Source organism: Lissotriton helveticus, chromosome 5_1 (assembly GCF_964261635.1).
Source record: "Lissotriton helveticus chromosome 5_1, aLisHel1.1, whole genome shotgun sequence".
NCBI lineage: Eukaryota > Metazoa > Chordata > Amphibia > Caudata > Salamandridae > Lissotriton > Lissotriton helveticus.
This window is the reverse complement of record NC_136065.1, coordinates 2,038,617,266-2,038,642,647: the sequence shown is the minus strand read 5'-3', so window position 1 is coordinate 2,038,642,647 and position 25,382 is coordinate 2,038,617,266. Positions and strand designations below refer to the sequence as shown.

The 25,382-nt window shown below is 44.5% G+C and overlaps 1 protein-coding gene across 1 annotated transcript in view; it reads right to left on the bottom strand.

The window, feature by feature from the left end:
- The window catches only part of EGFL8 (EGF like domain multiple 8), a 123,253-nt gene that overhangs the window by 30,751 nt on the left and 67,120 nt on the right, over positions 1–25,382 (bottom strand). The window contains exon 2 of the mRNA XM_078645849.1: positions 5,081–5,268. Within this exon, the coding sequence (XP_078501975.1) occupies positions 5,081–5,163 (83 nt within the window). The 5' untranslated portion in view covers positions 5,164–5,268. The remainder of the gene's footprint in view (positions 1–5,080; positions 5,269–25,382) is intronic.

Below are 25,382 nucleotides of genomic sequence, written 5' to 3'. Positions count from 1 at the left end.
GGATGGCTACTATGACCCTTGGATGGCTGTTATGGCCCAAGCATGGCCCTAGGTTGCTTTCTAGTTGCAGTCCTCATAGGTGTGGGAGGAGCTTGAATATTTTGTTTGAGGGCTTATTTTTTCAGTTGTAAAAAATGTTTCAAAAAACGACTTTCCCCGCATCTAATGTCCCCACCCTGCACACAGTTTCCCCTTCTCTGAGTATCCTCTCGCGTACAAAAGGTAACAGTGCCAAAAGTGTTAAAAATCAAAACTAGGTTCAGGGCCTGTTGGTCTGAGGTGCATGCATTGCAGTTTTATTCATCCTATTGTAAGCCCAGAGTTATCCCTTTATCCTATTCTAAAACATGTAATATGCCTGATCTTTATTTTATTAACTGGGGGAAAGGTTTGAGAAGGAGGTAGAGAGGCTGCCTAGAGAGGGATTGACTTTGAGTAAGAGTAGCTCCCAGCTAATATAAAACAGGGCCTTACGTCACCAACAGAAACCCGCAGAGTTGGGACGTGAATGTCCCCAACATGGTGTAATGTTGGGTTTCCTGAGTGCCTAAGTTCCCACCTACGAGGATCTGGTATCCTGGTTTTTGATTTTGGCCACATTTTGACAGTCATCTACTGTGTGTGTGTGAAAGCTAGGCCCGTCTCTTGAACTGTGTTAAGACCCGTGACCTGGAGGGGATCATCAAGCGCACCCTCAGTTATTTGACAGAGAACTACTATCCCTGTCATGGGTTTAGCATGCAGAGTGTCAATGACAGCATCTCATGTCTTTTGACTCCATAGTTGTGACCAGAACCTTTCATCTGTGGCACTAGAATGGAGGCCTGTCGGCCCATTTGTGTAAAGTTGCACTTCTACGCTCTTTAACCTTGGTTCTTGTGCTAACACCCAAAGTGTATATTGTTCGTGTTTGTGTATGTGGACTGTGCGGTGCATACATTGAGCATGTGTGTATGGGTGAAATAGAGTCACAGAAGGCCCGTGACTCCCATCTTGAATGACCTTGGCTTGTTCCTCTGCACCAGATGGAGGTGAAGTTGTTTTCCCCTACAGTGGAGGAGAATTGCTGACATTCCTGAAAATGGAAGGAATGAACCCAGGCACTAAAGTGGGGAAAGAGGAGATAGGGTTCCTTTAGAAATTTGATTAGGTCCTTTTACTGCAAGGGGCTGCTGATTAATCTTCTTGTTGCTCTGCCAATTAGTAGACAGTGGGGGGGAAGGTTGGGACTACAGTCTCTGTTCAGAGTGTGAAATGTTGCATAGAAATTGGCAGGCGTTTGTCTCCTTCCTGTTCACTGTCAATGTTGTTGTTGAGCTGGATACAGAAATCTCACACCTCTTTGTGCCCCTGTTGTGGGTACTCCAGGCTGGAGTTTACCTTGCTGTGGGTAGCATCACTCTATATAAAGGTTGTGTCTGGAGTGTAGCCTGGCGAGGACACATGAAAAGAGAACCGACCAGGTGGGCACTCTGAATATCGAACCCACAGTATTGGTAGGACGGAATATCGAGGACAAACTAACGAAAAAATATACTGAAAGGTAAGCAAGTCTAGATTTTCTATACCTAAATCCACATATATGCACCTATGCTGTACATATATCTTCAAAGTATGTAGATGTGGAGTTCGGAGTAGTAAATCTCTATTTCTCTGTAGGCACGTACCTTTCGATATTTAGTCCCTCGATATTCTTGTATCTCAATATTGTTGGTGAAGATATTCAGTAGTAAAACCCCAACCCAAACCAGTTCTGAAATTGCAGAGAATCCACATCCCTGGTATGCTACACGTATATAAAAGTAGAAGCAACAGACCCACTTATCATTGAAGTTCCAAGTTCTATTTAACCAAGAAAGGGAGTGCTCTATGGGGCAACCATAGTTCGTATCTGCCTTACCGCCAACTTCCCAAAGTTGAGAGGACATCACCTGATGTCCTGTCTTGAATCAAGCTGCTGTACCTATGACCAGTCGTGCCATGATCCCAACCTGCTGCTGAGAGAGGGGAAAACCCCTGCCAATGCTGCAGAGGTGTGGCTGTCCATAGCACCAGAGCTGCTTGACCACTGATGCTCTGTGGCTCTGCCAGCTGAAGGAAGATTGGGAGAGAAATCTGTGAGACCTGAAGTTTGTGGGCTGCAGTCTCACCTCGAAGAGCTGTTCCAAATGGGAACGCATTCAGTAGTCATCACCAAGGGAGAGTGTGTCAAACGGATGTTATCCCTAAGGCAGAGTGTGCCAAGAAGTGACGCCAGAGGCGGTGTGTGCCATGAGCAGCAGCGTCTAAGGCAGACCGTATCACTGCCATCTGAGACTGTGTCGGAGGCGTATCATGCCGCTGTACCTGAGACCCTACAGTGGCTGCCCTAACACTGCCGTGACTTAGTAGTAGAGGCGGTGCCCTGGAGAGAGTGAGTACATGAGGAAGGCCTTATGAGATCTTAGAGTTATCAGCAAAGTGAGAATAAACGTTCAAAGATGCTATGTGCAAAGGCACAGACTTTGGGTGAAGAGCCCCCGGACGACAGCAGAAAATTGAGCCAGGAACCTGAGGACCATCAGCCAGGGATGGTCCTCTCCTCGGTCTATTCCACAGTTACGGTCCGAAGGGATGGAGTGCATTGAGGTTGGGGTGGATGAACTGCAGAGCCCTATATCGGTGGGGATCCGCCCAGCAAGCTGCATCAACGCTGGAGGCTGGACATAGAGCAGTGTGTCCAACTTAATACCATATGGTCATTACTTCCGAATGCAGTTTGGAAAATTATGACACCACACCCAAAGATAAGCAAATACATGAACAGTATTCCACAAGGAAAGAAGAAACTTTATCCAAAATGAACTTATTAATAAGGATTTCATTTGGCAAATACAATGAGGGCAGTAATACCCAAGAACAGAAAATAACATTGGTAATATTTGTAGCAAATGGAAAAAGATTTAGGACAACATCTCGCAAAACAGGCAGAGAAGAAAACTGGGGCAAGAGAAGTGGAGAATGTTGGGGCAAGAGAAGTCAAGAAATGTGGGGAATATTCCCATATAAGAGTGAAGAATATTGCCAAAAGAAACAGAAAGGCCACTGAGGCAAGAAAAACAAGGAACACAAAGGTAACATTCTGAAAGAAAAGTCAATAAACTAGGAACAAGTGAATACAAAAATAAGGCAACTATTGCACAAGAGAAGCAAAGAAAGGTGGGATGAGAGAAGCAAGAAATGTCAGGGCAAAATACCCCAAGGAAAGCAAACCCAAATTAGACCGGAGAGGCAAAGACTAATGAGTCAAAACAAGCACAGGCCCTAGGGCAACATTCAATAAAAATAAAAGTCAAAATAATTTGGACAAGAAAAGCCAAGAAAACTAGGACAATTTTTCCCATGGAAAAGCAAAGGAAATTATGTCAGGGGAAGCTAAGACATTTAGGACAAGTGGATCAAGGGATATTTCTAAATATCCTTCCCCCACTCCCAAAGAACTGGGAAAATCGGGACAAGAGAAGCGCAGAAAATTAGGACAATATTCCCCAAAGAGTATTGGAACAGGCGAAGAAAAAAGTGTGCCACGAGGCAAAGAAATTACTGGCACTTAATTTCTCAATGAAAACAAAGAAAAAGGAGACTTAAAGTGAATGATATTCGGACAAGAAATCACGAGAGGCAAATGTAATTGGGGCAGTATTCACCAAGTTAAGGAGACTTGAGATAGGGTCAGCCTTGCTAAAAAAAAATTCTTTGATCTCATCTGAATCCATCCTACCCTAAAGGTATCTACATATTTTTGGTTTCCAGATTTCTGAAGCAATACCATAATTCCTTAGCACAGCTGTCCACCGAGCATGTCGTTCTATTGAGCTGGTATGGTATGATTCTGTTTCTTGAAAGTAGACTCGCCAAGTTCCATCTACATGTAAGTATGAGGCAGAGACATGTCACTTGGATCCCTTGAAGCGCTCTCCTGGTCTTAGTAGTGAGACCTTTCCTGTAAAATCTCAGACAGTCACACCCATGCATTTTGGACTCCTTGAAGTTAGGCAGGGTTACTTTTGGTACTGCTTGTCTGCGGTGTACTCCTGTAGTCCAACCAGGTGTTGAGAAAGGCACCTATCAATCGGACATGTAGGGGTGGTGGAACCGGTTTGATATTCCTGTTAAGGCAAGCAGTCGGATGTGGGTGGAAATGGCATTGACGAGTTTATTGGACCATTTTCATCCAAACAGAATACCGTATTTTTTACTTTATTATTAAGGCCCACAGTGCGGGTTTAGGTCGAAGTATGGTAATGAATAAGCCTTCAGGGACATGGTGGAAAATATTCAGAGTTACACTGAAGGAGGGTTTTGCCTCCAAAATGTTGGTTGCCAAAGACACCACAGCCCAAGAACCAAAATAAAAGTGGTGCACATTTATGAACTGAGTAGTAAATATAAGTGGCCCAAATTTATGAACTGAGTAGTAAATAAAAGAGGCCCACATTTGAAAATCGAGCAACTCTGGACATTTGAGGTCACGCTGTCTGGTTGGTCTCTGGGTTGTGGGGGCGGCAGGTAATTGTGATTGTTGTAGGCAATGTGTGCAGTTATATTAGAGAAATGTGACTGTGAAATTCACAGTGTTCCTTCCATACTAAAAAGATAAAGATACAAAATAATCTATCAGTCCCTACTTTTCTGCCCAAAAGATCTATCAGTACATACAGACTGCTTGTGGTGAGATAACAGCACCCACAGGCTGCGCAGTGCTGCTTGCTACTCCTGGTTACTGTTTACATTCGCCCAAACACAACCACAAAACTGTGCATAGCACCTCAAACTAGGCCCTCACACTGACCTGTCACGCTGGCCCATCTGGTACTGCCAGATTGCCTTATAGGTCAGTCTGACCCTGAACACCATGTCCATCCAGCCTTGGAGGACTTTAGATCCTTGTCCATCCAGTCCTGAAGGTTATCTCTACTTTCACGTCAGAGTCAAAATGGATGGTAAATTTGAAGGAACCTTCCCCTCAATTGATCAACAAAGACCCCAACCAGGACAAAGGAGGTGGCAAAGGTGTGGTTGGAAGTGAGGGATCACCTACCTCCCTTCTTTGATGATCTGTCCTGGGACCCCCAGACCCGCGCTCAGCACACACACCAGTAAGGCCAGCTCCATCCCTGGCATGGTGGAGACCCTGGTCCGGTCCTGCAGATCCTCGTCCTTGGCTGTGTGGAGCAGGAGAGGTTGTGTTCAGAGATGGGCAGTGGATCTTCTCTCAGAGCCAATTACCTACAAAGGAGAGAAACAATGATTAACTTGAGGAGCAGACTTGAAGAGCCAGTGACCACTGATGGAGCAGGTCAATGGATTCACGCAACTAGTATAGAGATCCCTGCGTGACCTACAGGGTCTGTTCACGGTTTATACAACGACTACCATTCAGTTGAGAAATAATAACACCTATTATAACTAACCCTTTTATAACTAAGCTCCTAAAGGCAACTCAGTTCATCGCAAGCACTATGTTAATAAATAAAACTGTAATATCTGCATGAAAAATGTTGAGTCAGCCAGACTATGGTGTGAAGCACTGCATCAAGAACTGCAATTAAAATATAAAATAAATAAGGCAGGTAAAGACCAGTAGGATCCTAAGGAGTGTCCTCACTCCACCATCACTGTGCGCGTTAAGTAACATCCCTCTTTCACTGTCAAGTGCAATCATTTCTCACTTGTTAACATGTGGGCGCGTTGAAATGAGTGGGTGGCATAGACTGATGTACTCAGGTCTGGCAAAGTAGTATGGCTTCTACTACTCTCTCTGGAGTGGGGATGGGGCCGGTGCTTCCCCTGACCAGGGGAATAAAGGGGGTCTGAGCTCCTTTTACCTACCTGTGCAGAGAAGCTGCACGTAAAGCTGCAGTTTGAGAGGAGTAGGGATACCGCAAAAAAGTTTTTACCTTTACAACATTTTATAGAAATAAAAAACAGACTCTCTCTCAATGAAACCTGATCATATGTTAAACACAGATTTGTGCAACCATTCCAGAACTACCACACCACTTGCAAGTTCCCACAAATACACACAGGATACGGATACTTAGCTCAGCTGGTCATAAAATGTTACCTTCTATGGACCCCCACTAAATCATCAATTGACACAGAGTACCCCCACTGAATGTGTACTAAAATCCAGGGCCCCTACTGAGTTACTACTGGAGGCTAGGGACCCCTACCTAGGCAATTTCCACGATTTAAATTTCAAAACAATACACAAAAATACTGAACAAGTAAGCAAATACAAATACACATACACATATGATTAAATATTTTATCTAGCTCACAAAAAAAACTGAAATTTGAGTTTGAATGGGAAAGTGTGAACTTTTGTAAACTTGGGTTTCAATTCTAAAAGACCAATTGATATGCTAAACTCGAGCTCATCACTTTGGCTTACTTTACTCCTAATGCACGCTCTCATTTGGTCTGTGCTTCAACTGACGCCAACCATCGTCCACAGGGGTCACAGTTGCGATCTCTGGCGACCCCAATATTAAGTCCATGCAATTGCCAAGATACCTAGCTCTAAATGAGTCTGACAGTGTGTTAAATGAGGTGGGCCGAACTTTAGCCGGTACTTGACCAGCGTTTTTGTTAATCATCTCTCACATCTATCTGAACAGTAGCACCAAAGCATGAACTTTGGTCACGAAAATGTTAAATAAAGTGTGAAACTGGACCTGAGAGTGCTTTATTGTTAAGTAACAGGCAAACACGATCATTTCGCTCTTGCTCTACAAGAACAGAACTCTCCCACATCTCATATTCTACATCCAAAAGATATTTAAATCCAGGAAACTCATTAGAACACATCTCCCTGCCAAAACAAACAGAAGCAAGAAAAGAATAGAAACCATTTGGTGTGGTCACTCGGTGAGCCTGGTGGTTTACATCATTTCTGCAAAGAGTCTGACTGTGTTTCCTGTTTTGCTGCTTCAATGCTTTGCCCGTTCAGTGCTCCTGATACTTCGCATGGCCTGCCCATTCTCGAGGTGTGACCATTTCCCAAAAGCAAAGCATTTGTTTATCAGTGGAGTCCAAACAGGTCCCATCAATTAAAAATAATGTTATATATGACTAGGATGGCACACAAGCACCTGATCTTCCACACCCTCTTTTGCACCATGGGCTTATGATACTGCTCATTATACTGATCTCGTTTTTAGGTCGAGCCTGGCGTACGCAGAGCGAAGCGCTGTCACCAGCGAGGCTTATTGTTGTGGACTTGCCTCGGAAGTGAGACAGGAGATCAGAGCTTTTTGCGATTTGAGCAGGTGTATGCGCACGTACAGCCACGCGCTGTGCACATCGCCTGTCCCGCTTCCGAGGCAAGTCAGCCTCATGCAACAGCATTTTTTTAATGCTGACGAGCGCTACACAAGCCCCACTTACCGTCTCTTGTGGGGGCTCTGCGCTGCTCCCTGGCTGGTCTCCTCGTGGCAGAGGGGCCTCTGGCGCAGAAACACGCGGGGCTCCGTCATGCTCACAGGAGCCTTGCAGCAGCATTCACAAAGACGGGGTGGGCTCCCGTTGGACTTCTCTCTGCGGGAGGGGTACTTTACATGGGCTACAACACGTGGGGCTCTCTCATCTCACGGGAGCCCCGGACCCTGCCGCGCACTCCATGCCCCAGGCAAAGTTGGCCGCATGCATGCTTAATGCGTAAGAAATGCGTGTGTGTTCCTTTAAATACGTGCGTCGCGCGCTTTCACTTTCCTTACCCCCATCGGGCTTGTTAGAAAGGGGCGCCTCCTTTCATACGTTCTTGATAGTTTGTGTGTTTTGTAAAACTATTCCCTTGCTTGGGACACAGAAAGGTGCGCTTTTCCTCATGATCCCCAGTAATGCAAAAGCAAACTGATTATCTTTAAACTGAGCCGGTCCATTAAAAAGCAGGGATGAGCAGGGACGTGGAATGTTTGAGATAGTACGATCGTTGCGATCTCATTGGTGCATTGGTTGCCTCGGTGTGTGTTTGGACACGTGTGCCTTGAACTCTAAAATACCATGTATGTGGATTGACCGCACCCTAGGTGTGAATGTAAACAGAAGCGCTTCCTTGGCAACAAAACAATCAGACCTGAAAGTTCCATAAGAAAAGTGAACAAAATAAATGGTGACATGCGTGAATTTTAATGAAGCCCCGCCAAAGCGGTCCATTCCCTGCCGTGAGCACGTTTTGCTGACGGTGTCACTGTGACCTTGCAGTTTCCATCGAACGACCTCTTTAAATACAAGGGGGGGCCAATAGGCCCCCACGCAAGCATGGCGGGGCCCGGCCCCTCCAACACCCCGTCCCTTTCGGGGCCGCTCGCCCCGCGCCCTCGCCCCGGAAGTACTGGTGTGCTTCCGGGGCGAGGGGGCGGGGTCGCGGCAGCGAAAGGGTAAAAAGCCTGGGGAGCGCGGGAAGCGGCCTCTTTGTGCCCGCGCTCCCAGGCTCGCTCCTCGCCCCACCGTGGGGCCGTGTAATTTTCCCCACCCTCCATCCCTTGTTAGCAGTCCTTTGGGGCCTGACAAATGGTAAGTATCAGGTTTGTCAATGTGCCGGACTATAGGTTTAGGGGGCTTGATCCAGTCGGCCTTGTATTTTCCGTTTACTGGAAGGTAGAACAGATGTAAATATCGTGCAGTGTCGTGATATTTTAACTAATTCTTTCCTTAGGCCTTTTTTCTGCTTACAGGAGTATGTGTATATGTATATGTGTTGTGCTTTACTGTGTATTAACAATTTTTTCCTTAGGCCTTTTTTCCTTTTAGAATAGCAATGTCGTATTTATTATGTGTGTCTGGCGGTAAGGTCATTAATCGGTGAGCAGCATTTTAAGGTCCTTACGGGGGGGCGGACCCATTCACGAAAGGGGCCGCCCGCGGGAGGGGCCATTGGTCTCTCTCAGAACTTCAGGGGCAGGATATGATATCCCGTTTTAAAGGGTGCGGGGGAGGGAGTCTACGCTTTCCTCAGGCTGGTAGCCACCCCTCACAACACTATGACGTCACTAAGGTGCGCGAGTGTCTGGGCCCTCCTGTTATGGTTAAATGGAGTTCAGGGAGCGCACGTGGGTGTAACGTGCCCTGGGTTGCGCATCTTCAACGTGAGAGCGCAGCTGTAAAAGGATCTGACACCGGTTGGCGACCTTGCCGTAGGACTTTATTAAAAATATTAGAATGCAGTTTAATTTTCAGGATGATTAGATTACGTTAGGAAACACGCTGTACTAGCTATTTGTTAAGGTTAGCCCATCATACCATGTCGAAACGGATGTCAATCTAATCTTCTGAAAAGTGTGCATTTTAATAATTGTCAGAAATGTTTATTTGATTAAAATTTTTGATTTGTTTTATATTTTAATAAATACGGCCAGGGGGGGGCCCTGTACCCCCCCTTGACTTCCAAAGACCCCCATGTGTGGACTGGTTGAATTGGGTAATTCAGTCAGTGTGTAAGGGGGGAGGTGGCCGGCAGTCCAAGACCATGTTCACCAAGGACGTGAAGGAGTGGACATTCGTGTGCTGCTTCAGTCAGACATACAGTGTATACTGCAGGTCCGGGGAGGGGAGTTTACGGGGCAGGAGGTGGGGCACCTGAAGGTGAGCGTGATACATACAGCAGCCACGGCTGTCGAGCGCAGGGGCGCCGGTGGAATGAAGTTCTATTTGTGCTCCCATCGTCTCTGTGGCTCCCTGAAGTGAGACAGTAACAAACAAGCGCTGCTCAATAACCCGGCGTCCAGTACAATACAAACCGCAAAACTCTCGGAGCAGCTGTGGTCCTGGCAGAAGTGTGTTGCAGTGAAACATGTATTGGATACGCCGGAGTAACTTGTACAATGCAGAGCCGTAGCTTTGTCACTTGAGCAGTTCATCGATGTCAGCGCCGTGGGGTACCAAACACAGTGGTTTCACTACATATGCAACTATAGTACTCCCAGCACCTGGGGAACTCCTGGTCCATGAAAAGCATTGGTAAAGGACAATTAAAAAAAAAAAAACATGGCCCAGAAACAAAGTCCTAAATTGGCCGCTGAGGTGGTCAGGGAGTTGTTGGGTGGGTCGCTTGGGGAGGGCAGAACTCGGAAGAGACCTGACGTATGCATGCCCTACCTGTCTTTTCCCACAGCATCCTCCTCTTAATTAGAGTCCAAGGGCCAGATGTAGGTAGCCCAATACCGGTCGGAAACGGCCGAAAATACCGATTTTCGGCCGTTTCCGACCGGTAATGAGCATTTGGGATGTAGGGGACAGAAAATCGTCCGATTCGGTAAATTTACCGAATTGGTAAACATTCCGAATCGGAAAAATTACCGAATCAGTAAAGTTACCGAATCGGTAAACATTCCGAATCGGAAAATTTACCGAAACGGTAATTTTACCGAATGGGTAAATTTACCAAATCGGTAAATATACCGATTGGGTCAATAAGAAGTGGTAAAATTGAATATTGAGATGTAGGTAAGCTCTTAAATACCGAATTTGCTTGAAATTCGGTATTTAAGAGTCTGTATTTACCATGGATTGAAATCAGGTGGTAACCAGGTGCAGCCTATAAAAAAGGACCAAAAATGCAATACTTTTTTCACAATGGCGGCATTCTATGTCATTGCGAGATGGCTACGGCTACAGGAGGAAGGAGAGAGGGAATGGCAGAGACAGGAGCAAGTCTACAGACAGAGGATCACCTTGTTCATGCTCACAGAGGCAGAGATACTCCAGAGGTACAGGTTGGACCCAGACACCATCTTGGACCTCATCAGGGACCTCCAACCACTGTTGGAGCACACTACCCCAAGGGCACACGCTATTCCACCCCACGTGCAGGTGCTGTGCAGCCTACACCTGCTTGCGTCTGGGAGTTACCAGAGTGTGGTTGCTGCGGTAGGTGGGGTGACCCAGAGCAGCCTGTCACACTTTTTCAGAACATTTCTGGACGCCATGTTGCAGAGAATGCATTTATACATCAGCTTCCCTGCAACGCACGCAGAACTGGTCAGGACCAAGACTGACTTTTATCAGATGGCGCATTTTCCAAATGTCATTGGCTGTATTGATGGTACCCACATCCCAATATGCCCACCTGCTGCCACAGAGTACATTTATAGAAACAGGAAATCCACACACACCATAAATGTACAGGTAATCTGTGATTCCAAATTTATCATCACGGACATAGTTGCCAAGTTTCCCGGGAGTACCCACGACTCCTACATCTTTCAGAACAGTGGCATCTATTCACAGCTGACAGCGGGGGAATTTGGCGAAGGCTACCTGCTAGGGAAAACACTGTGTGAATCTCCCTTGATACATATTGCAGCTGTATGTGGATATGTGCATGTGAGTAATGTATTTCTATTCTTACAAATAGGAGACAGTGCATATGCCCTTCGGTCCTTCATCCTCACCCACTACCTCAACCCTTCAACACCCAGCCAGAGGAAGTACAACAGGGCACACAAATCAACCCGGGACATTGTGGAGCGAACCTTTGGACTGTGGAAGAGCAGGTTTCGGGGCCTGCACAAGAGTGGAGGGGCACGCCAGTACACACCAGTGACCTGCTGAAAAATGATTGCAGCCTGTGCAATGTTGCACAACCTTGCAGTTAAGAAGGGCACTGAAGTGGAATTATCAGATTTTGAGGACCATGATGATGACCAAGCACTGCCTGAGCCACACACAGCTGGACATGCAACACCAACAGATGGCAGACACAGACGGGAAGAGATCACACGCAACTTTTTTAAAGTAAGTAAAGAGACACAGACAGGTGGAGTATGCACCCAACGTAGTTTAATGTTGTCACTACGCAGGTATTCAAGGCACAAATGTGCAACACAAACTTTGAACTTTCAAAAGTGTATGTCCAGGGTCACTACCCCATAATATTAACTGTTCATTTGCGTCCACGCTTAGCACTGCCAGATGTGTGTGGCTCACTGTGTTTGCTGGGTGTTTGGCCTGTAGCCTCACCTTGTCGCCTGCTGCTCCTCCTTGTCTCTACAACAAGGGGGCTTGCCGTGCTGCTCCTACTTGTGCTCCCTTCACTCTCTGGCACATCAATAGCAGCAGTTCGTGCTGTTTGAGCATTTATTAGCGCCTCAAGAGCACCGGTCATTCCAGCTATGCCCCTTGTCATCTCATTACTGTTTTGCGTCAACACCTCCTGACTGTTTATGCTTCGCCTGCATAGCAGGGATGTGGCTGTGGCCAGGCGGTGAATTGCTTTGTTGTGTTGCTGTGCACGCTGCTTCTCCCTGCTCCTTGATGCAATTTCTGTGTCCAGTTTGGTGCACAGTAGCTGCATCGATTGTGTCATTTCATGTATCCCTGTAGCCATGTTCTTGTTCACTTCCACCAGTTCCCTGATGCCCTTTCCAATTTCTTCCATATTGCGATTCAGGTTGCGCATTTGGCGTTGACAGGACATGATGCCCTTTCCCTGCATCCTCTGGATCTTTACCATCCTCCCCTCAAGGCCTTGGAACACACTGGACCCCTCCCCACGTGCACCTACACTCCTTCCTTGGACTCTGCGGCGTCTTGTGCTACTACGGACAACCTCTGCGCTGGACTGCAGTGTGGCAGAGATATCATCTCCAGGCAAGGTGTGTGTGTCTTCCACCTCCATTTCACCGGCAGCTGTCTCCATTTCTATCAGTGGGGGAACGACTTGCCTCCTGCTTGGTTGTGCTGCAGGTGTTTCAACATCCAGTGATGCTGGCATATCTGGTGAAGACATTAACAGAGGGGACTGTGAACGTCGTGGGGATGCCTGCAAATCTTGAGTGATTTCAGGGTCTTGGGAAGGTGGCTGCCTACTCGGTACACCTGTGTCCTGTGATGCACTGGGACCTGGCTCCTGACTTTCATCCCTCTCGGGTGCCATGCCTTCAGTCTCCTGTGACTGCCTTCTGGATGTGTGACCTGTGGACATATGAGCGTATATCAGCTAAGCGCAAATGTCTCAAAGCCACTACAATTAAATCTTTTCAAATTGCACAATGTACATGTTGCCTGCCCTTCATTATGTCTGCAATCATTTGCCTAACTTGGTGGTTGCTGTGCTGTATGACATGGTCTTTGATTAACTGACTACATGTACCATGATGCATTGCTACTGTTTGGTGCTGGCACACCGGGACTGGGGTCACTTAGCTTCAAGGGGTGAGGGAAGGATGAGGGTGTGAGGGGGATTTCTGTGCATGCATCTTACCTTTTCTACTTGCAGCTTTGGCTGAGATGTCCACTTCTCCCAGTCCGCAGACGCTTTCTGGCTCTAAGGTTGAGGCCACCATCTCCTCCAGGTCAGTGAGGGGGGGTGCTGTGTTCTTTCCTCCACCAGTTTGCGATGCCTGCTTCTGGTGGTCTGCCAATATTTTTGTGTGAGGCTCCTCAGGTCATAGAACCTCTTTTTCAAATCCTCTGTGACTCTGGTGGTCACTCCCACAGCATTCACTTTGTCGAGTATATCTAGCCAAATCTTCCTTTTGGCAGATTCAGCCACAGTGAGGGACTGCCTGCCAAACAGTTTGTGGTGCACCTTCACCACCTCCTCCACAAGGACCTGTAGCTCCATGCTGCTGAATTTCAGCTTTCTCTTCCTCTCTGTCTGCTCTGTGTCTTTGCTGGTTGCCATTTTACAGGTTTTAAACTGCACAAACTCTTTCTGCTGCTGCTCCCAATCTCTCTGCTCCAACTGCCTCTCCAGAAGCTTCTAATTAGTTGCAGCTGCCTGTGTAGCCACTTCCTGGTAGGGTGGGGGAGGGTGATAGCACCTGATTGGCTGTTTTCTTAAGTTTCACTTTTGCTTGCTTTCCGATTCGGAATTTACCGATTCGGTATTTACCGAATCGGTATTTCCCATTCATTCCTATGGGCCTTTTGGCCCATAGGAATGAATGGGAAATACCGATTTGGTAAATACCGATTCAGTAAATACCGATTCGGTAAATTCCGAAAGTCCGATTCCGAATTTTACCGACTCGGTAATAAATACCGAATTTTTTCCTACATCTCATTTACCGATTCATGAATACCGAATCGGTAAAATTCGGTATTTAAGAATCGGTAAATGAGATTTACCTACATCTGGCCCCAAATCATTTTAAGAAATATAGCTCTGACAAAACATTTAGGTCCACATTTGTTAACACTTAGCACTGTCACAAAGTGATGCAAAGTCACGCAAAGTCAACGCAATGCACTGGTATTTACTTCCCAGCGAAAAAGGTATTTTGCGCTGTCAATGTCCCTTTTTTCAGTAAGAAAAGCATTTTGTTCCGCTCTGCGTCAAGGAAAAGTTACTGTGGTGCTACTTTGTTAACATCCATAGTTTTTTACGCAAAGTCTTAAACAGTAAGATAACCAAGCTGGGCTTTGTGTTAAAAACTCCTTGAAGTAGGCCCTAACAATAAGTAATGTTTTCATTTCTCAAAAGAATTCACACATTGCTGAACTTCACATCATACATCCAGAGTTGGGGATCTTTCTATGTTTGTCTAGACAGAAATTTGTACTTGAAGGATATGACCCCTGTAGAAATCCTATGCTAGACAGCGCACACTCAACTCTGGAAGGCTATGCGTCACACAAGGAAGCCTCTAAGAGCGCTAGTGCCGGGGAAGACAGCAGCATCAGGGCAATCTTAATCGATTGTATTATTTTGTATTGTAATTGGATTCATATACTTCTGTGATGTGTTTTCCCCTTGTGCACACAGCAAATCAATTTTGGTTGCTGCGCTGCTTTAGAATTCGTAAATGACCCCCTACTATTAAGGGTGACTAGTGTGTCATGCTGTATCTTAGTTTCAATCTCTTTGCCACCTCCTCGAGCTAGCGTTGAGGATGCACTATCATTACCCCTGGAGAGTTAAGTGTACAGAAGAAGAACCTTAGTTAGGTTATTGGAACTTAGGTAGCGTTGAGACACCAATGGCAAACAACAGCATCTGCTAAAGGTATTGCCCAGTAACCACCTACTGCCCCAGGACCCAGAGAAAACAATCTCCATCTGCCTTTTTAGTCCGATATCTACAACCAATGTTAGTGCTTGGAAAACAAGCAATTGCAATGCAATAGGTCTCGCACTTGTGAGAGTTTGAGCTATTGGCATTGTAAATGGCAATGCCTTTTATTTACGTGTTGGTTTTTAAAACATAAATGAAAGGCATTGTCATTTACAATGGCAATAGCTTAAACTCTCACAAATGCGAGACCTATTGCATTGCAAATACTTGTTTATTCATTCGTTCCATAACTTTGTCCCTGTCAGCATTTACCACCTTTCCGCCACTTAACCACACTGGTGGCAATTTGGTGCCAGCTTCTCTACCTTTTAAGGAAACATGTGGCGACCCTCCAGTAAAGAATTTGGAACCATATGTTAACCCCTATATTATAGCGTTTATGACTTTATTCCTAGGCATCAACTCTCGATTGACAATTGCAGGCAAAGTTTAAACATGCAATTCACCAACTCACGCCTACAGAAGAGATGGATAAGTTGCTGAGGGGTGAAGTCATTGAGATTATTGAATCTTCTGAGAAGTTGGCACCAATTGTTTTGGCAACCAAGGTGAGGGGAGGCCTCGATATGTATGTGGATCTGAAGGATTTGATCCTTATCATCTGGGTAAAGCTGCATCTGCTAAAATAGCTGCAATAATAAGTACAATAAGGAGGTGAGTGTTTTCAGTGCATTAATTTGTCTTTGATGCATTATCATTTGGGGCTCTATCCAAATGCTATCTTCATTGCTATTGAAATGAAATGTTAAAACATTTAAAAAAAAGTAAAATATAGCCACCACCAATTGGTTATTCCTTCAGTGAACGCCCAGAACAAACTGTCTAATTTAGATGAACGGTTCAGAATTGAATTGAGCACTTCCAACTCCCCGCATTCCTTATTTCAAATTAAAAGCTATACAAACCCAGAAATTGCCTTGTACACACCAAGTTTTACTGTGCATGTTTTAAAATTTGCAAGCTAAAATAACTTCCCATGTGTGTTATAGTGTGTTTACTTTCATGCGTTTCGAAGCCTAGCTACTACTTTACATTTGGGAAATGAACATGTGAGCTACAACAAGTACAAGCAGTATTTCCCATTTTAATGTGTGGTAAGATGTATTTTATTTGTTGTATTTTTTTGGTATTTAAGCATTCAGGAGAGAACTGTGCATGTATTCACCATTTTAATCTATGTAAATTATTCTTTAGGCATGCTTTATTAAAAATAAATGCAGCCTTACACAGTCACTGCTTTGCAGTCACATTCAAGCATTCAGGAGGGAAGTGTGCAATCATGCACTATTTTATTTTATTTTAATCATTCACCATACACGCATTAGTCTTTAAAAGCAGCCTCGTGCATTTACTGATTTACAGTCATATCAACATGCTCCTTTTATATACATTTACATGTAGATATCCCACTTCCGATTATACTCGTTTGTATACCCATTTGCATTAAAGCTAGGTTAATTATAGGGTTATGACATCACTGGTTGCGATGTCATTTCCTGTGACAACATTATGCTTTAACAATGCTCACCAGCAACCTACTTACTTTTAGTACTTTTACCCTGGTGACAATTATGTATTATCGTCACAAAGAATGTTAGCGCCTAAGTACCTATCGCAATAAATGCAATGAGCTATATAGAGTTAGGTAAAACCTTAAACCCTGATCTTTGCTTGCTGGCTACCCGGAGCAGTTAAAGCAGAGCGGATAGTTGAAGGAGTTAAGGGTTGCTTAGGAAAGGAAGAACTTTTATTAGCAATCAGTCAGCATAAGACGAAAATGATAAATAAATGAAATGTGGCTGGGCCATACTACCGAGTAAGCAAGTTCATAGCTGGCGATGATAATGGTTCTGTGTAACACAGTTCATCCTTTGATGGTTTTACCAGCCTCATTTTAGCCATAAATGTAGAATCTTGCTGCTAAACTGAAAAAATCATTGGAGGGGAGAGATGCAAGGAATACCAGTCCCTCACTCAGCTTCCAAAAATTTGTCAAATATCAAAAGGTGGGGGGCAAGACAGTATTGTACAAATGTACCGACATTTGTTAAAGAGACCCTTGTGCGATGCTGCCTGGTCCCACTCCTTTTGATGTTAAACGTACTGCTAGAACCAGCTGCATAATACAAGTAGGCGCATGTCAACATGGAACCACCTCTGTTTCACATGCAGAATTTCATAACCACTAACCCTTGTGTGTCTACCTCCTGTCTCTTGCCCCTACCCGGATGACAATTCCAAATATAATGTTAATCACCGACCACCCCACATAACATGCCTAAATGTATCCAAAAGATATTTTAAAAAATGACTGTCAGAAGGTCTCTTGGGAGAAATACTTTGTCCATTACGGATGTCCTGCATGTGTCGACTCTGGCCAAGCCCAGGACTTTAACCGCATGCGCACTAGCGGTTTTCCCGCTGCGCGCTGCGATTCGCAAAAACCCGCGTTACGTGACGAGCTCAGCTCGTCATCAGCGTAGGGCAGGTTACGCCCATGACGAGCTGAGCTCGTCATCAGCCCCGAAGGGGTTATATCCAGACCCATCCAGACCGTGATGCAGTTTTGGGGCTTTCAAAAGAGATACAAACAGCTCTGTGTTGTCCTCAGGGACATAGTTCTGCTAGAGCATATCAAATAAACTATATTGGTTACTCTATGGAACTCTAGCCAGACAGTCAATCCAATAGGAATAGTGGAGCCGGAACTTCACTAGGTAGTTCAATTGTATAAAAAAGGCATTTGACAGGGTGCTCGTCTGTTGTTTGATGACTGGCCAAGATGCTCATTTTCTTGTGACTCTGTGGTCGGGGCAGCTTCGGATGGCAGCTGCAATTCTTTTTACTTAAGGTGTATAACTCATCTTAAACTCTAGCTAGGTGTACATATAATGCCACAGGTCATACTAACAATGTAGGCCAGTGTTACTACCACCATGATTGTGACCTGCATCGGGGATCGTGCTCGCTTCCAGAGATTCTGCCATTGTAAAGCCTTTGTGGATGAACTGTTATGTTTTCTTAAGTTAGTTTATTTGATAGATTGCTTGAAGTCTTGGCTCTATGCACAGATGATTATAAATAACCTTGACACATGTCACAATAAATAAGCTGCAAAGCCATTTGGAAATATAAGAAATGAAGGGGACAGCCCTTCCGATCAAAAAGATAAGATTTCAAACATTTTCTGAAGTCCAACTATTGTGATTCGATCCTTTGGGGGCAATGTACAGAGTTCTGGTCTCCAGCAGCTGTAATTGAGAAAGGTTGGTCTCTACGGTTCATTAATGAACTGGTCGTTGGGCCCAGAAACAGGAAATGGGTTAGAGGAGAACAAGTCTCCCCTGGCACATGCCCCACGACTAGGAAGTCTAGTATTCCGGTACGCTTTACACACAATAATTATAGTCCTGATCTGGCTCCTACTGCGAATAAACAGCCACTACAGGGATCTGAGCCCACAAGAGACATTCTCCTCCGTAAAAAAAAGCCCTGAGGCCTAAGCATCAGCATTATGCCCACATTGAAGACGATGAACCATTTTTAGGGCTCGGCCTAGCGTATACTGCGCAGCAGTGTCGCCCAGCCGAGATCTTATTAGGGCTCGGCCTAGCGTACACTGCGCAGCAGTGTCGCTCAGCCGAGATCTTATGTTTCCCCAGTACTGGGGCTTGAACCCGTCTTCTCTTCCATTGGCTAGCTTCATAAATGAAGGCTAGCCATTGGAAAAGATGTGTGTCACTCAGGGCTTGAGCAGATTCATGGGCGCTTCATGCTTATTTTTAAGCCCCGCCCCCTTTTTGTTCGCTATTCGGAGCTGGGCGTTTACTTTTTTTTTTTGCCATTTCCCCCGACCGCCGCCGGAAGAAGTCGTCCTCAGGTGAGTGCTTGCTGTCCTGCCCCCCCTCGTTGTTCGTGCTTGCTGTCCTGCCCCCCCCTTGTTCGTGCTTGCTGTCCTGCCCTCCCCTCCGCGTTCGTCGTGCTTGTTTTGTTTTTGTTGTTGTGAGGAACAGCTCCTATGTTCGTGTTCGGTCTTGTTTTTCCTCCTCTCCTTTCCTCCTCTACGCGTGTAATGGTCCAATAAAGACGTGATCTAGCGCGGAAGGTGTAGGGTCGAGTATTATGTGTGAATTTAAAATGAGAGAAAATACACAGGATTGCGATTTTACAGGTCCCTTGGCAAATGGCGGTCGGTAAGAAATTTACATTTTTGTAATACTTGACATAACGCAACTCGGGGAGGAAACCCTGCGGTGACGAATACAGCTGATGCATATATTTAATGAATGGCCGATGTTTTGTTATGCGATCTATCCAGCGGGATGACGGGGTCACTTTAACGCTCGCCGCTGACTTCAACCACGGATTGCTTCTCGATAGCTCGGATAATTGTAAAGGCAACTATTTAACCTTTCACTCTTTCAAGGTTGGTGACCATATTGGCATTGGTGAGTTTACTAGTGACATCTGTGACTTACAGCGCTTAGAAACGGCAGAAGGTCGGCGTGTCGCGCTGTGGAAAAAATTATTATTGTTAATGCACTTCCTGAATCTGGTATTTCTAACTGTTCAGATGGGCCAAAAGGGTTAAACTAACTCCTCTGACAGATGCTATGATTTGCAAGTTAAGCGTTAGTATTCCTGCTAGGCGATCTCAGCCTTTCATCATTTCGACATCGGTAACTTGGTTACCATTTAATTTGTAATATGCAGCAGTCTAATTCATAGACCTAGAAAAAGCAGAAAGGTGGTGTAACAACGTATTATATCAAAAAACGTTAGCGCGTCCCAACCCGATTTACCAACCGTCTAATTTGACCGTGTTCCGGTATCGACTCGTCTTACATGGATGTGCAGAAGGGAACACGTCTGACCCCCTTGCTGCAGCAACACCCTAATCTCCTCCAGCTCTGAATGTCTGAGCTGAGGGGTTTCTGCAAATGCAGAAAGAAGAAAAATACTTCAGGCATGTTAACTATTCCTGCAGGATACAACCCGACGCAATAATTTATTGGCGCTTTAATAACAGTCGTAATTAAAGCAGCCTCACCCGAGCTGTTCTTCGCTCAAAATGTTAATGCCTTTATTTTTAAAAAAAGCGACCACTGGGGGTTAAGTTTTCTCTGTTTTTGCTCGTACAATTAGAGATATATATATATATATTTTATATATATATATATATATATATATATATATATATATATATATATATATATATATTGCAACCTTCTTGAAGTCAATTGAAAGGTTTGTGGTGTGCAAAATTGTAGCTTCGCAACATCCATGTAAAACTCGTTACTTTTGCTATGAATTTGTGTCACGTGCGTCCTTGTTTAAGTGCGTCTACAGAGACGTCCTTTGGTGAAAATAGTGTTTTTTAGTCAATGAAATGCCATTGTGCGTAGATAAACTGGACACAATGTAAACCCGAAGAGAGATATTCTGCATACATTTTCCAGGAGGAACTTGCGTCTCAAACGTACATTTAGCCTGAATTACAATCAGCAGTTGGTGGCTAACTTTACTAGAGTCTATTCGGAACATTCTCCTACAAAGGAATGACAAAACCTCAAATGTGTGAATAAACAGAGAAACTTCTTAGCCGTTTTAAAGGGAGCAAAAATCTGACACTTACCAAAACGTTCCTGGCAAAAACAACTGAACAATCACCACGCACTGTTTTGAAATTTTAGAAGATGTTCTTGCATTTGACTTTGGGGGGAAGGGTTGGTTTGTAGCTAAAGCAGCGGCGTTCAAACTGCCGAGGGGGTAGCCCCTAGGGGGTGACAAATTAACGGATACTTCAGTGTGAGGCTCTGTCACACAGAGAGCGTGAGTGCAAAAGTCAGTAAAAACACTGATATAGTGCTCCAAACTGAAGGCGCGGTTTATTAGCGCTAGAAAGAGGCTGCCTTCTTAAAGCTAAAAGGTCCCTGAAAAACAAAAGCGCAATTACCAATTGCCGGCTGGCCAAATTGGCATTTTGAAGGCCCTGCTGGAAACCATACCATGTTTAAATGCTAATTAAAAAAGTGTGGCATGTTTAGTGATCATTCAATTGTCACTTTCCTCCTAAATACCTCCCATGTAACCCTCACTCCTTGTTTTATACTCCATCCCCCACTTTTGTAATCCATCGCCTATTTATTGTGGGAGGTACCTTCCTCTAAAACATCATTGTGTACATTCCTTGCAGGATATTTCGCAGTCCCCTCCCTAAGCTTTTCAATTAATTGGTAGCTGCCTTAATAAGACCCCACGTAATAGTTCGCGCAAACACTGAAAGTCTTCGCAGTACATTTGAGTGCCCCGAACCGTACTTTTGCTCAGCATACAGCTCAGCGCAAATCATTTAAAGACTGCTGGGGCTTTTAGGCAAGCAGTTTTAATTTGAGATAGTGACTTCCCTGCTTAATCGCACTGTGTGATTCTGAGCAAATCGCAACACATTCTCTTACCTTCACAGTCTTCTCTATTGGATTTGAAAGCACTTAGAAGAAGACTCTTCGCAAGCAGTACGAGCTATATTAAATCAGGATATTTTGACACTTATCTCGTGCAAAAGGGAGGCTAAAACTTTCCGCATAAAGTCCTTTTATGTCACAACCACCCTTCGCTTTCAGTGAATCGACTCAGTCTGTGTGTGTGTGTGGCTCTGTCTGTGTGTATGGGGCTCTGTCTGTGTGGCTCTGTGTGTTGGGGCTCTGTCTGTGTTGGGGCTCTGTCTGTGTTGGGGCTCTATCTGTGTTGGGGCTCTGTCTGTGTTGGGGCTCTGTCTGTGTTGGGGCTCTATCTGTGTTGGGGCTCTGTCTGTGTTGGGGCTCTGTCTGTGTTGGGGCTCTATCTGTGTTGGGGCTCTGTCTGTGTGGCTCTGTCTGTGTGGCTAGCTTTTTTTGTAGGTGGCTCTGTGTGTGTGTGGGTGGCTCTGTGTGTGTGTGGGTGGCTCTGTGTGTGTGTAGGTGGCTCTGTGTGTGTTTGTGGCTCTGTATGTGTGTGGGTGGCTCTATGTGAATGACTCTGTGTGGGTGGCTCTGTATGTGTGTGTGTGTGGCTTTGTGTGTGTGGCTCTGTGTGGGTGCAAAAGCAACAGGTCTCGCATTGGCGAGCGATTAAGCTATTGGCATTGTAAATGTCAATGCCATTTATTTATGTTTTAAAAACAAAAACATAAATAAAAATAATGTCATGAGCAATGCCAATAGCTCTAACTTTAACAATGCCGAGACCATTGCATTGTAAATGCTTGTTTTAGTAGTAGTCAGGTAGATGGTACCATAATCTTGGGTACAGTAGTGTATTAATCACGGGGACATGTAGTGCAGTGCGTCTCTTCGTGTCTCAGCATTTGTTGCGATAGTCTGGCTATATGAGGGAATGATGGGTAAGGTCAGACAGATGAGATACATTGTAGCACTAGTTCTTTCTACTCCTTGAGTCATTGACTGCCCATCCAGGCAGAGGAGATACATTGTTGCACTAGTCTTTTCTACTCCTTGAGTCATTGACTACCTCCCCCCCCAGTCAGAGGAGATACATTGTTGCACTAAGTCTGTCTACTGTTTGTCATTGACTGCCCCCGCACACTTTGTCCAAGGCTAAGATTTACCGATTCCCAAGGTGGCGGAAGCAAAAAGATTCCCTCTAACACAGCAGGGATCACGCAGTCCTCTGACAGGATGGAGACAGGTCCTCCGAAAATTTGGCAGACCCGGTGGAGCGTTTGCCACATTCTATGTGTGGTCCTCGGTATCTTATGCACCAGGTGAAAACAGTTGTTTGTGTTCTGCAAGACATACATTTATATCCTTGCAGGCTAAAGCTCAATTTTTGATATCTCAAATAGTTGTATCACTCTCAGACACAATGGTACTATGGTGGCTTAACAGTGAGATCAACGCACAATGTCATCCTTTGTCTTGGGGCTCGGAAAACTTTGGCAGCCTTCGGAAAGTCTTAACATTTCAAATCTTATCCAGTCAAAGGCTTTGAGGCTAGGCAGGACTAATGCAACAGAGTATGTCCTCCTGTTTGACCTTACCCATTGTTTCCACACACGGCTAAGGGAGTACAACAAATTCTCAGGCCCAGATTAACTATACCTTTGCGCTGTCACAAAGTGACAAAAACAACTCAAAGCAACACATTGGTATTTACTTTGTAGCACAAAACGTAGTTTGTGCTAGAAAGGTGCCCTTTTCTCAGGTTACACAAATGTTACATATGATCACTGCAGACAACAGGGAAATTTCTCAGATACCACAGTAATCTTACAAGCTGGCGCCCCGGCCTCCAGGGCTGCCCCACAGGGTAAAGGGACATTGTGGTATGAGCCCTATGGAGCACAACCATTCTTCATGTTACCCAAATGTTATAGACTTACACTTCATGAACCACAGGTTGTTCTCAGGCAGCGATTTCCCAGGTCACACAGATAATTCAGCCAGACTCTCCAACCAGAAGAACTATCCCTCGAGATGCACGGGAGGCACAGACCAGAACAAAGAAAAGGATATGACGTGCCCATTGGATGTATGACGTTAAAACGCATACTTTTACAACGCATACCGTTACAACGGGACTTTTACAACGCAAATACTATTACAACGCATGTATTTACAACGCATTTTTTTACAACGCAGGTACCTTTACAACGCATACCATTACAACGTAAGTATTGGTAAGTATATATAATTTTTTTAATTGTATATTATTTAAAATTAATATAATGTAATGTAATTGTATTTAATTTAATTTAATTTAATTTCATTTAATTAATTTAATTTAAATTTAATTTTATTTTATTTTTACCCTGTACCCCTGTACCCCAAAAACCCAAAACTGACCCTGAACCCAAAAAATACCCCTTTACCCAAAAACTGAAAACTGACCCTAAACCCTAAAAATACCCCTTTACCCAAAAACTGAAAACTGACCCTGAACCCTAAAAATACCCCTTTACCCAAAAACCCCAAACTGACCCTGAACCCTAAAAATACCCCTTTACCCAAAAACTGAAAACTGACCCTGAACCCTAAAAATACCCCTTTACCCAAAAACCCAAAACTGACCCTGAACCCAAAAAATACCCCTTTACCCAAAAACTAAAAACTGACCCTAAACCCTAAAAATACCCCTTTACCCAAAAACCCAAAACTGATCCTGAACCCTAAAAATACCCCTTTACCCAAAAACCCAAAACTGACCCTGAACCCTAAAAATACCCCTTTACCCAAAAACCCAAAACTGACCCTGAACCCTAAAAATACCCCTTTACCCAAAAACCCAAAACTGACCCTGAACCCTAAAAATACCCTTTTACCCAAAAACCCAAAACTGACCCTGAACCCTAAAAATACCCCTTTACCCAAAAACCCAAAACTGACCCTGAACCCTAAAAATACCCCTTTACCCAAAAACCCAAAACTGACCCTGAACCCTAAAAATACCCCTTTAAAAAAAACCTAACATATAACATTTTAAATATAATTATATACTTACCAATACTTACGTTGTAATGGTATGCGTTGTAAAAGTACCTGCGTTGTAAAAACATGCGTTGTAAATAAATGCGTTGTAATAGTATTTGCGTTGTAAAAGTTCCGTTGTAATGGTAGTGCGTTGTAAAAAATGCGTTGTAATGGGTGTATACCGTGCCCATTATTTGGATGTGACTGCCATTTTGGAACATGCCATTTTTATTAAAATGTGCTTAGGGACTCTGCAGCTTCTGTGTCTTGTGGTTCTAATACTTTTTGTGTGCCAGATGGATTGTGACTCTGGAGCAGGCATGTTCCAGGGTTTGGACAGGTGAAGATGAGCAGTTGGCTATCTCTGTCGCTGAAAGGCAATCCATTCTAATAGCATGTTTTGAAATGATTGACATAGATAACCTAAATGTTTATAAAGATTCTGTCCAAGTGAAAGGCGATACGGCGGTGAGGTTGAACTTAGAGATTTGTGCTACAACTGTGGATCATGGCCTCACGTTTCTACTTCTAAGAGCTGCCCTTCGATTGGGAGGACTGTAAGAAGTGTGGCAGACTGGGCATTCTTTTTGAGAATGTAGAGGAATTAGGCAAACAATGGTGAGACAACTAAAAGAGGAGATTAAGGAGGAAAGGAACGATTACACGGAAATGAGATTGGAGAATTTTTTCCATATGATGAAAACAAAGCATCGACATAATGTCCAGATAAGGGAGACAAGTCTAGTAAAGGACATTTTAGTGAAGGTGAGTATGGAAAGAAGGCATGATTCAGATAATGGTGGATTCTGGAGCCAGGTTGACTACATGTGTTTATAAAGCGCACTATTATCCGT